Source organism: Molossus molossus, unplaced genomic scaffold (assembly GCF_014108415.1).
Source record: "Molossus molossus isolate mMolMol1 unplaced genomic scaffold, mMolMol1.p scaffold_m16_p_15, whole genome shotgun sequence".
Taxonomy (NCBI): domain Eukaryota; kingdom Metazoa; phylum Chordata; class Mammalia; order Chiroptera; family Molossidae; genus Molossus; species Molossus molossus.
Genome location: NW_023425350.1, coordinates 39,291,443 through 39,304,939, shown reverse-complemented (window position 1 = coordinate 39,304,939; position 13,497 = coordinate 39,291,443). Strand labels below are relative to the sequence as shown.

The 13,497-nt window shown below is 38.9% G+C and overlaps 1 protein-coding gene across 3 annotated transcripts in view; it reads left to right on the top strand.

Annotated features, from left to right (window-relative positions):
* Window positions 1-13,497, top strand: part of PPP4R3B (protein phosphatase 4 regulatory subunit 3B) — a 61,729-nt gene that overhangs the window by 19,538 nt on the left and 28,694 nt on the right. For all 3 annotated transcript variants that reach the window (XM_036263478.1, XM_036263480.1, XM_036263479.1), the window contains exons 5-7: window positions 7,085-7,162; window positions 8,486-8,602; window positions 10,448-10,564. In XM_036263478.1, the coding sequence (XP_036119371.1) occupies window positions 7,085-7,162; window positions 8,486-8,602; window positions 10,448-10,564 (312 nt within the window). The remainder of the gene's footprint in view (window positions 1-7,084; window positions 7,163-8,485; window positions 8,603-10,447; window positions 10,565-13,497) is intronic.

The window sequence follows — 13,497 nt, the reverse complement described above, 5'->3', positions numbered from 1 at the left end:
TGTGGTGGTTCTCAAGGATGGTGTGTGGGCCACTGGCGGTCCCTGGAACCCTTTTAGAGAGGTCTGTGAGATTTTCTCTTTATGTCAGTGTAATGCTATATTTTCTTCATTATATTTCTTTTTTTTATTATTTTTTTAAACTTATCTTTATTGTTGAATGCATTACAGATGTCCCCCCTTTTTTTCCCATTTACCCCCTCCTCTCCAATTCTGCCCCATCCTGCCTTCCCCACACTATTGTTTGTGTCCATTGGTTATGCATATATGCATAGAAGTTCTTTGGTTTATCTATCCCACCCTACCTCCCCCCTTCCCTTTGAGGTTCATCAGTCTAACAGCTAATTTGTGCTTCTTAATTCCTTCCTCTTTTTTATCCGTTCCCCCAGCTACCTCCCATCTGGCAAGCAACAAAAAGTTCTCTGTATCTATGAGTCTGTTTCTGTTCTGCTTGCTCATTTTGTTTGTAGATTTGATTGTTGATAGATATGTATTAATTGCCATTTTATTGTTTATATTTTTGTTCTTCTTCAAGAAGATCCTTCAACATTTCATATAATACTGGTTTGGTAGTAAACTCCTTTAGCTTTTCCTTATCTGGGAAACTCTTGATATGTCCATCAAGTCTAAATGATAGCTTTGCAGGATAGAATAATCTTGGTCGTAGGTCCTTGTTTTTCATCACCTTGAATATTTCTTGCTACTCCCTTCTGGCCTGCAAAGTTTCTTTGGAGAAATCAGCCAACAGTGTCATGGGATCTCCTTTGTAGGTAACGAAATACTTTTCTCTTGCTGCTTTTAAGATTCTCTCTTTGTCTTTAACTTTCGGCATTTTGATGATGATGTGTCTTGGTGTGGACCTCCTTGGGTTTCTCTTGTTTGGGACTCTCTGTGCTTCCTGGACTTGTATGTCTGTTTCCTTCACCAAGGTAGGGAAGTTTTATGTTATTATTTTTTAAAATAGGTTTTCAATTTCTTGCTTCCCTTCTGGCATCCCCATGATGCAAATGTTTGCACGCTTGAAGCTGTCCTCATTCATTTTTGTTGTTCTTTTTTCTTTTTGCTGTTCTGATTGGGTGTAGTTTTGCTTCCTTATATTCTAAATCAATGGTTTGCTTCTTGACTTTTCTTCCTCTACTATTGTTTCCATGTAAATTATTCTTTATTTCAGTTAGTGCATCCTTCATTTCTGACTGGTCTGTTCTCACTAAATTCCTTGGAGTTCTCCTTAAGTTCCTTGACGTTCTTACTAAGTTCCTTGAGCATCCTTATCACCAGTGTTTTGAACTCTACATCTGGTTGATTGCTTATCTTCATTTTCTTTAGTTCTTTTCCTGGAGTTTTTTTTTTTTTTTTCCATTTAGGACATGTTTCTTTGTCTCCTCATTTTGGCTGCTTCCCTGTGATTGTTTCTATGTATTAGGTAGAGTTGCAATGTCTCCTAGGCTTTGTAGGATGGCCTATTATAGGTGTCCTGTAGGATCCAGTGGCACAGCCTCCCTAATCACCCCAGCTGGGCTCTCGAGGTGTACCCCTAGTATGGACTGTACACCCTTTTGGTGTAATTGAGTCTTGATTGCTGTTGGCATGTTATTGGGAGGGATTTACTCAGGCTGATCAACTGCAAGGACTGACTGTCCACTGACCAAAGGCTTCTGACTTCCTTGAAGGATCAGCTGTGTAGGATCCCACAACACAGAGCAAGACTTACTTCAGCAGGGTTCTGGTACCCACTGAGTGTGTGATTTTTGGAGGTGTTTTTTTGGTGGTGCTTCAATGTGGTTTGAAGCTGTCCACTGGGTATGCTGGTTCTGGGGCACGCACGGTCAACCACTGCCTGTGTTCTACCCGGGGCCTGGCATAAGCTACAAACTGATCTGTCAATGGCTGCTTCTTGTGCTGGGCTTGGAGGTGCCCAGGAAAGGCCAAGTTGTGAGCCAAGGCTGGCTGCTTCTAGTGCCAGGCCTGAGGCCACTTAACAAGAGGTATGGGGCTCACTGAGACCAGATTCTGCTTGTTTGAGATTTTAGGAAAATCTGAAGCAGGATCCAAGACAGACCAATCCTATGGTAAAGCCACTGGAAACAGGTTGGGTGGGCCCAAAAGTTGGTTGGGGCAGGGCCTCAGGGAATCACCAAGGTGGGGCAAACAGTGTGAGCCAGATTGCTCAAGTCCCAGATATGGCAGCCGTCTCCCTGCCCCAGGGGGGAAGGGCTCACCAAAGGAACAATAGCCTCCACCAGTACATCTGTCCAGGAGAAAGCTGCCCCTCCAGCTTTCACCCTGATGCCAAACAACTCAATTCTTCTCCATATGTCTCTGGTGCCTTTCAAGTTGCCTCTCCCATGCTGGAGCCTAGAGGGTGCAAGTCTGAATACCAGCTCTTTTAAGAGGAACTGCCTGGGGCTCCAGCAGCCTCAGCCTCCCTCAGCCTCAGTTCCCACTGGTTTTTACAGCCAGAAGTTATGAGGACTTCTCTTCCTGGCACTGGAACCCTGAGCTGGGGGCGCCTGGTGTGGGATGGGGACCCCTCACTCAGTGGGGACCTTCACAGCTGAGGTATCCCCCTGATTTTTATCTGTCACACGTAGGTATGGGACCAGCCTGTCTGTGCCTCCACCCCTCCTATCAGTCTGTATGTGGCTTCTTTAATTTCGTAGTTGTAGGACTTCCATTCAGCTCGATTTCAGGTGGTTCTGAATGATGGTTGTTCTGTAGTTTGGTTGTAATTTTGATGTGGTTGTGGGGCGAGGCAAGTACAGTTGGCCCTCGTTTATTGCAGTTAATCAGTTCCAGACTCTACCCCGATAAATGAATTTTCGTGAAGTAGGATTCTTTATTTATAAATCTAATATTTTCACAGTTAGAGCATAGAACACCTGTTTATGACCTTCTACATAAGTTTTTTAACATTATTAGAGCCCTCTAGACCCTTTAGTCACCATTACTCTCGTATTACCCAATATTTTAGACAAAATATAAGACATGAGATGTTACAAATATATTATTATTGTACATTTAATTACACACACACACACAACCACTAACCCATGAAAATAGTGCAACTTATTCAATGATGAAGCGATGAAGAAGAGCAAGGTTACTGCTCCTCTGAAGGCACAATGTCAGTAGGAGAGTCTTCAGGTGGTGCAGTATCTTCAGCAGGTGTCTCGTTATCTTCTTCCACTGAAGAAGTACTAAGAGGAAGCAGTGGGTGTCTGCGCGGCTGAAGAACATCATGATAGGCAGTTGCTGGCGCTATCTTTTCATATGCGTGAGGAGGCTTTTGTAGGGTTCTGTCCCTCTATTAAGTGCATTCTGGAACCGCAATGCACGCATCATTTGTGGGTCCCATTCACCAGTCATGTCCTGTACTACCTTAATAGTTCTCGTGACTTGCGAGAGATGCTCAAGTGTAAGGCCAACTTCCTCCTCCTGACCCCCAGGAACCTCTGGCTGCTCTTCCTTCTCCTCACTCGCAGACTTAGTCATCTCCACCGGATCCTTGTCAGTTAAGGACTCCTGTTCTGGATGATACTTGCCCTCCTCAAGGATCTGGAACATGTTCATGTAGTCCTCTGCTGCAGGCTGGTTAGCAGAGGCAACTTCTCCATGGAGAACGACACTCTTCAGATGATAACTCTTCTGGAACTTCTCGAACCAACCCTTGCTTGCTGTGAAATCCATGAACGTTGCAGAAGAGGGTCCTGGTTGAGGTTCGTCCATTGTAAAGCGATGATAAAGCTGCCTCGCCTTCTCCCGGATGACCAGCAAATCCAACAGAATGTTTTTCTTGTGGCTGTCACTGATCCAAACGGCTAGGGCAGACTCCGTTTTCACTATGAACTTATTACGACTTGTCACAATGTGCTTTGCTTCCTTGTTGAAAGAAACAGTAGCTGCTGTTGGATGTTCTTTTCATCTTTATGAATGGAGCGAATGGTAGACTCATTCAAGTCGTAATGGCATAATTTTCTTGCCATCTTTGATCATATCCAAGAGCTTCACTTCCTAGATGGTAAGCATCTTCCTCTGGCGCTTAGTTTCATCATCAGAGCACTTAGAAGCAGCATCATGTTAGGAGCCACCCTAGGGCTTAGATTAAGTTCTCAGAAATTGAAAACACAAGAGCAAAGATGCTTCCAGTGTGTTGCGATGTAGAAGCGTATATGAGAGAAACAAACTTGCATGAGGCTGAGCCAATCAGTGGCCAGGATAGGAAGAGAATAGGATAGCCAATCAGTGAACAGCACACTCTTATTGTCTTGGTTTCGCCACACTCGATTTTTTGGAAAAAAGTTATTGCCCACATACAAGGAGTGGTTGAACAGTTACACCTGGTGTTGAAGGATTTTGGGGAGTGCTTGAATACATAGGCCTACAGTCCATACATACAATAATTTTAATTGTAATTGTAATACAGAGGTGTATAATTAACTCAGACAACCGAGCACGCGCTGTATCATTTTCACTGTCTCGATCAACTTTTTAATGAATATTTGAAAAAACCGTGATAGAGTGAAGCAGCCAAAGTTGAAGTGTGAAGTGGCAAGGGACGACTGTACCGCATTTATGTATGCTGCCATCTTGACCAGAAATCCCCTTCATTATATTTCAACCAAAACAACACACCACAACAGGCTGAATGCTGAGGAAGATGTGAGAATCTAACTCTCCTCTGTTAAGCCAAACATTAAAGAGATTTGCAAAAATGTATAACAGAGCCATTTTTCTTTATTGATTTTAGAGAGAGAGGAAGAGATAGAAACATCAATGAGAGAGAACATCAGTTGGCCTCCTCCTGCATGCCCCTCACTGGGGATTGGGCCCAGAACCTGAGCATGTGCCCTTTCAAACCATGATTCTGCCATGATGCAGAATTCTATTTCCAACAGTGTGTAAGAAGAAAGTAATTAAGCTTATGGCCATTGGCCCAAATCTGAGATTTTCATGTAAAAATTTTGTGGCTAGGAATTAGGTATTTCCAGATAACCCTTCTAGCTAACTAGTATACATAGCTGTAGCTTCTTAAATGAGTGGGTTGACACTCAGCCACTGAGCCACGCTGGCTGGGCTCAAATGTTGACATTTTAACATATTACATATAATTCCACTATTCCATAAATAAGAGTTGAGCTATAAACAAATCCAGTAAGATCGGTAATTTAGTTCTTTTTGACATATTTTAAATTTATCAAGATTTCAGCACTGAAAGAAATATTTAACCTTTCATTCCACTTACTAGTTAAATATGTAAAATCTTCCAACACCTTTGCAAAAACAACTGATAGTAAATATATGGTTCTTCATTTTGTTTTAGAGATTTGTGGCTTCAAGTATAGGCTTTAACATATTAAATGTTGTTTTAGTTGTGTCCCATGCTAGTGTGTGTGTGTCTTTGCTTCGTAACTTTGAACTGCTTAAGGATCTATCCTGTAGTTCATTTTATTTGGTGAGAGTGACACTAACCTCATTATTGCAAGAGACTTAGATTCTAAGTCTGTTTCTGTCACTAGCTATCCTCAGGTAAGTCCACTCTTTGTAACTCCATCTTACGAAATTTAAAATTGCACTAGGCAATCTCTAGGTAATCTCTTAAAGCCTGATCTAATTCTAAAAATGGTGAATGGGTTCAGTATGAAAAGCAGATTGTAGTATTTTGTCATTTAGTTGTACCCTTACATGTAAGACTCTACATCAACAATTTTCCACCTTTTCCATCTCATCAATATGAAAAACAGTTATTGTAGTATTATGTTGTTTAGTGGTATCCGTGGGGATGACAGAACATGTAAGACTACACCATAGATTTTTCAACCTCTTTCATCTCGTGGCACACATAAACTAATTACTAAAGTTCTGTGGCACACCAAAAAAATATATTTTTGCTTATCTGACAATAAAAAAAGTATAATTTCAATTCATTTACACCAGACAGCTATTGTTGTGTTGGCTGTTGTTTTTTTAATCCTCACCCAAGGATATATTTTTATTGATTTTGAGAGAGAGAGAGAAATTGGTGTGAGAGAGAAACATTGATTGGTTGCCTCTCACATGTGTCCCGACTGCAGATTGAAACCACAATTTAGGTATGTGCAATGACCAGAAATTGAACCCACAACCTTTTGGTGCACGGGACAAAGTTCCAACAAACTGAGCCACCTGGCGGGGCTATAATTTTGATTTGTTCACATTGGACAGCTATTGTTGTGTTGACTGTTGTCTTTTTTTTTTTATCCTCACTCGAGGACATTTTTCCATTTTTTGTTCAGATAGAGTGGGAGGGAGAGAGAGAGAGAGAGAGAGAGAGAGAAACAAACATCGACGTGAAAGGGACACATCAAGTGGTTGCCACCCGCACGACCCAACCAGGGCCGGGGACAAACTGCAACCGAAGTACGTGCCCTTAGCGGGAACCGAACCCAGTCTCTCTGGACCGCAGGCCGATGCTTTTAACTGCTGAGCCAAACCAGCCAGGGCGACTGTTGTCATTTTTTAATTTGACAATCTAAGCTGAAAAGAGGTCAGTGCCCCTGACTAAATAATCAGGTATTGCATGTTTTACAGATTCTTGCTGGACAGTGGTTGAAAGTCACTGCTCTATACCAAAATCCCTAGATTATTATGTTTCATGAGTTACTATGTTTTAAAAGGCTTTTTATCTATTGCTGCCAGAATTCAGTCTCCTTTACCTATATTTGAAATTTAAGTTTTTTAATTTGCTATGGACTGACAATGAGATCTTCAAACTTGTTTGAATTATGTTTAAATTAAGAGTAAGTAGAACCTGAAAGGGAGCTAAAGAGGCTCTAAGTTAAAAGTAAATGGGTTTATGCGTGACTTCCAGAATATTTATTTTTGTTTTCCAAAGAGTTCTTTGTAGTTGAGGTTTCTGGGTAAATGAAATTATAAATATATGTATATAACTAATAGTGAATGGTGTAGTCAGGTTTTAAAAATTATAACACGAATATACCCTTGACTTCATTATAATTTGTGAATATCATATAAATGAGTATAATTTACACTTTTAACATTTTATAGTAATTACTGTTAATAAAAAATTCACATTTTTTTTCTCATGTAGGAAGATGAGAAATTTTTGTCTGAAGTCTTTGCACAATTAACAGATGAGGCTACAGATGATGATAAACGGCGTGAATTGGTAAGTTCTTTATTCTTGAAATTCAGACCCTTAAAGAGTACTTATTTTGGAATACAGGCTTTTAATATTGAATTTGTTAACTTAAGAGACAATAGATAGAGTATGAGATGAAAGATGTGTACTTCAATTATACTATAAATAAATCTCAAAGTTTCTTAAACTTATTGTTTTATATATTTTAGAAATTTCTTAAGATATTTTGATATGGGCTTCTCCCTCCACAAGGGAAATTGTGTGCCTTACAAATCCCAAAATCAGATATGAGACAAAACTACAAACGCATGCATTTCTTGGTTGTAGATACATAGAGATGGTTTTCTTTTTAAACAAGTGGTAAGATGAATGCTTCTTAAATAAATGAATGATAAATAATTGCTTTTTGGAAATTTTTTTTCTTATGAATGTGTTTATAATCACTATTTGAGATATGAACCATGCCTTGGGGGAAGAGAATAGTAATTGCTATTTACCAGCAGTTTGTCAATTTTTCAGACATTATAATCAGATACTTAGGTTTTAAGAAGTAATGAAAGATTGCTGACTTAAAATCAGCCAAGTCACTTTTGGTGTAGCTATTTATTAATACCTACTCAGTTTTCCTGTTTATGAACTTAGTCCTTTGAACTAGGGAATCTGTAATGTCCTTTCCAATTCTTAAAACCTAAATCATATTTTTGAGGGTTCCCTGGAAACCCAGCCACTGATTATTATAGCATGGTTTCTATGAAAATGTGCGCTCTAATTCAAAATATCCGCCTTGCATGGCATTTTTACACCTTAATCATAAATAGAGAATAATATATATAAGTATATACATACCCTCTGAGACTGCACATAAAATGTGTATACTATAATACCTTTAGAGAATTAATTGCTCAATGCAAGATTTACTTTTAATGAGATGCTAGCTTCTAATAGTTCTTTTGTTTGTTTGTTTTATCCTCACCCGAGAACATTTTTCCATTTTTTGTTCAGAAAGAGTGGAAGGGAGAGAGAGAGAGAAACATTGACGTGAAAGGGACACATCAAGTGGCTGCCACCCGCACGACCAACCAGGGCCAGGGACACACTGCAACCGAAGTACTTGCCCTTAGCAGGAAACGAACCCCGGGTCTCTCTGGACCGCAGGCCGACGCTCTAACCGCTGAGCAAAACTGGCCAGGGATAATAGTTCTTTAATGTAAGTTTTGAGAAGCCAGAATACCCTGAAAAGTCAAGGTCCTTGAGAAGAGTAAATTCCACACTATTGTTGATCAGGTTACAGTATGCCTTAAGTTTACTTTTATATGTGTCAGAGTCTCACTGTACTTTCTAACGTTACAGGTTAATTTCTTCAAGGAATTTTGTGCATTTTCTCAGACATTACAACCTCAAAACAGGGATGCGTTTTTCAAAACTTTGGCAAAGTTGGGGATTCTTCCTGCTCTTGAAATTGTAATGGTAATTATATAGCTTTTCCTCATGTTTTGAAATTGTTAATTTGTAATAGATTTATGTTATGGATGGAAAGTATAGTAATGCATATTAAATTTTATAATTTATGATTCTCTTGATCATGAATTATACAAGACTGTTTCCAATCTTCAGATTTTTATTAAATTTATGATATTAATATGTAATCATTTGCATATAATAAGGCTGCAGGTGAACAGAAATCTCGCATATTTTTACAAGGCTTTCTCTTCTGTAACAATATTAAGTATGCTTCATAGAAACTAATAAAATGTCTTCTTTTTAGGCCAGAGAGTAGAGTGAGGGCAGACTGAATCAAAGGGACTCATGCTGCAATATGGGGTTAGGGCAGTGGTTCTCATACTTTTGTTTATGAGTTTTATCCATTGGTATTTATTATATGAAAACCTAAAACTGAGAAAACATTAAAGCACTTATTAATTCATTTAAAAATAATAACCCATTACATGTTAACATAAATACTATAGTTTTTATGAAAAAAAGTAATTTTTCCAAAACAAAAAATTTAGTGAAAAGAATGGCATTGTTTCATATTTTTTAAATAAATTTTATAAATTTATTTATTGATTTTAGAGAGAGAGAAAAAAAACATTGCTTTATTTTTTCACTTATTTATGCATTCATTGGTTGATTCTAGTATGTGCCCTGACCGGGAATCAAACCCGCAACCTTGGCATATCCAGATGATGCTCTGCCCAACTGAACTACCTGGCTAGGGACTGTTTCATATTTTTGGCCAATCCCTTTAAAGTTGAGCTTAGAAAATAGCTAGAGTCTCATAGCAACTTCTGCATTTAATTTGTTGCAATATCACATGTTGTGTAACCTTTTAAAAAAACAACTATACTTGTGATATAGACTGAGAGTGAAAAATGCCACTAATGCCTTAGTATTATTTATTATTATGAAAAGTTTTAATCTCATGCACTTCCTGAAAAGAGTCTTAGACTCTTTGCCAGAATTCCCTGGACCACACTTTGAGAACTGAATGTTTTCAGTATCACCAAAAGATTTTGTAATTTATGAATCATGTATTCTTCATGTGTTGACAGGGGGAAAGCATTCAGAATTACTACCTTAGAAAACTAAGTTGTGGAAAAGAGTAAAAATACCCAAAGTGTTTCAGAAGTATTCTCTATTAGGAGAGTCACTAGAAGGTGTAAAGTAACTGGCAAATCCAGGACCAAAGACAGATTCTGGAAGTTTTGAAGCCTTAACTAGGAGACATCATTCACATTTTTGCGTATATTTAAATCAAGAACCCCACCCCCACCCACCCCAAACAAAACACATTTTGTTACATCATTTGTAAAGCATTGTTTTATTATCCTGTGCTGATTCTTTTTTTATTCTCACCCGAGGACATTTTTTTCCATTTTTTGCACAGATAGAGTGGGAGGGAGAGAGAGGAAGAGAGGGAGAGAGAGAGAAACATCAACATGAAAGGAACACATAGAATGGCTGCTGCAACCGAGGTACATGCCCTTAGCGGAAACCGAACCTGGGTCTCTCCGGACCGCAAGCCAACGCTCTAACCGCTGAGCCAAACCGGCCAGGGCTGATTCTTATATTTAAACTCTTAGAGTATTTATTTTTGTGGTGGTAAAAACTGGCAGAAACTAATCATTGAGCTCCCTAAAAGTTTTCAATATTTGTAAAAGGAACGGAAAAAAAGGATAGAGAGGTTACATATTTTGATTCCAGTACAATTAAATCCGAAATGTTGGAGGTGTACATAGATTTGGGGTAAAGGAAAACACAAGCATTACATTTGTTAACAGTCTCTAAGTAACCTAATTTTCCTTTTATCAGGGCATGGATGATTTGCAAGTCAGATCAGCTGCTACAGATATATTTTCTTATCTAGTAGAGTTTAGTCCATCCATGGTCCGAGAATTTGTCATGCAAGAAGCCCAGCAGAGTGACGATGTAAGTAATAATGCTATGGTTCTATAAGAATTACCTGTTGAACAGTGTTTGCAAACTATTGAGAGAAAAGGCTTGGCTGTTATCTTAATCTTTTAAGAAGCAAAACAATAGATTTCTGATCATTTGTGACTTTGGCAAGCCCAAAGTATGTGCCAATTGATTTGCATTGTATTCAGTTGGCAATTGGACTGATTGTACATAAAGGGGGCGGGGGGATACGTCTTCAAACTAATATTGAGATTGAGATAAATAGATTATCATAGAATCAAATTCTTACATGCTGGTTTTATAAAAACATTTCAAGTGCTAATGAAATATAATTTCAAGCCTTATAGGTCAGGCACTTACCTAGTATAACTAAGTTACTTTCACAATGCTCAAATGTGTGTTGTTTATTTTTAAGTGGGGATGAATGTTTAATAATGAGACCAATGTTGTGTTTCCCCACTACAGAAATATTTACACTTTCCCCTTAAACTACTTTTAAGACAAAATGAGCATATAGCTGTAATTTTAAGTACTCTTATTTTAGTGTCAAGTAAAAAATAACTAGCCCTGGCCGGTTTGGCTCAGTGGTTAGAGCATCAGCCTGTGGTCCCGAGAGACCCGGGTTCGGTTCCCGCTAAGGGCATGTACCTCGGTTGCAGTTTGTCCCCGGCCCTGGTCGGTCGTGCGGGTGGCAGCCACTCGATGTGTCCCTTTCACATCGATGTTTCTCTCTCTCTCTCTCTCTCTTCCCCTCTCTCCCTCCCACTCTACCTGAACAAACAAACAAACAAAAAACCTAAAATATAATTGTTCCTTCATAAGGTTTTGAATCCCAATGTTAATTTGATCCTTATAGGAGTTATTATTGAATTAACCTAAAGTTTTATGTTTTGTGCTTAGTCTCCTAACTTAGATTTTTATGTCTGTCTTTCATAGATATTTCCAGTGTTTTTTTTAAAGCAATTTTAGAATCAGTTTGGGCTAATGGTATAGTTTAGGCAATTGAAAAGAAATAGGGTACATATTTTGTGTTATGTATTTTAAGGTTTTTTTTTTACTCAAGTAATGCTAATCTGACTTTAAATAAATATCTAATTTATCTCACTGTTGATAGTACTACCTTAGTGCCAATCTTTATAAAAGGTAATTTTGAAATTAATACTCAGTGTTCCATCCATAATGATTAGCATGATTAAAGGTATTCATAAAATTTCTCAGACCAGCCCTGGCCAGTTTGGCTCAGCAATAGACCATTAGCCTACAGACCAATGAGTCACAGGTTCGATTCTAACCAAGGACAAGTACCCTGGTTGCAGTTCGTCCTGGCTCTGGTCAGGGTTGTGCGGGAGGCAGCCAGTCACTGTTTCCCTCTCACTTTGATGTTTCTTTCTCTCCCTCTCTCTCCCTCCCACTCTATCTGAAGATAAATGGAAAAATATCCTCGGGTGAGGATTAATAAAAAAATCTCTGCCCTGGCTGGTTTGGCTCAGCAGTTAGAGTGTCGGCCTGCTGTCCAGAGAGACCCGGGTTTGGTTCCCGTTAAGGGCACGTACCTTGGTTGCAGTTTGTACCTGGCCCTGGTTGGGTCATGCGGGTGGCAACCACTAGATGTGTCTGTCCCCTTTCACATCGTTGTTTCTCTCTCTCGCTCTCTCTCTCGCTGTCTCTCTTCCTCCCACTCTATCTGAACAAAAAATGGAAAAATGACCTCAGGTGAGGATAAAAAAATAAAATAAATAAAAATAAACTATCTCTCAGACCATGAGAAGAGTAAGAATTCTTAGTTAAGAATTCTTTCTGTTTTCATTAGAACTATTTTTTTTTTAATTTTTCAATTACAGTTTACATTCAATATTATTTTGTATTATTTTGCAGGTGTGCAATATAGTGGCTACACAATCATATATATACTTTCCAAAGTGTTCCTCCCACTATTTTCAGTATTCATCTGGCACCATACATAGTTATTACAATATTATTGACTATATTCCCTATGCTGTACTTTATATCTCTGTGACTGTTATGTAACTACCAATTTGTACTTTTTATTTTAATCCTCACCTGAGGATATTTTTTCATTTACCTTCAGATAGAGAGGGAGGGAGGGACAGACAGACAGACATCAATGTGAGAGAGACACATCAATTGGTTGCGTCCGACACAACCCCACCTAGAACCGGGAACCGATCCACAACCAAGGTACATGCACTTGACCAAAATCGAACCCACAACTCTTTGGTCTGAGGGCCAACATGAACCACTGAGCCAAACCTGCCCAGGGCCCAATTTGTACTTCTTAATCCCTTCACCTTTTTCACCCAGTCCCCCAAACCCCCTCTGGCAGCCATCAGTCTATTCTCTGTATCTATGAGTCTGTTTCAATTTTGTTTGTTCATTTATTTTGTAGAACTGTTTTCTTGTTTACATTTAATTGATGCATGAGACTTAGAGAAGAATTTTAAACTATAAAAATTCTCTTTCTCAATTTTTTTCCTATAATCACAGTCTTCAAGGCCTTTAATTTTTATTTATTTATTTATTTATTTTTATCCTCACCGGAGGACATTTTTCCATCTTTTGTTCAGGTAGAGTGGGAGGGAGAGAGAGGAACAGAGAGAGAGAGAGAGAAACATCGACGTGAAAGGAACACATCGAGTGGCTGCCACCCGCACAACCGACCAGGGCCAGGGACAAACTGCAACCGAGGTACATGCCCTTAGCGGGAACCGAACCCGGGCCTCTCAGGACCGCAGGCCGACGCTCTAACCGCTGAGCCAAACCGGTCAGGGCAGGGCCTTTAATTTTTAAAATAAAGGATCCTACATACTGAATTCTATATTGGGTTGGTGGCAACCTTTAAAAAGAAAAAAGAAATGTCACATGTGTATTCAGTGGGCAGTTGATATTTTGATGTTCATTTAAAATAAATGCACAGCATTCAAACT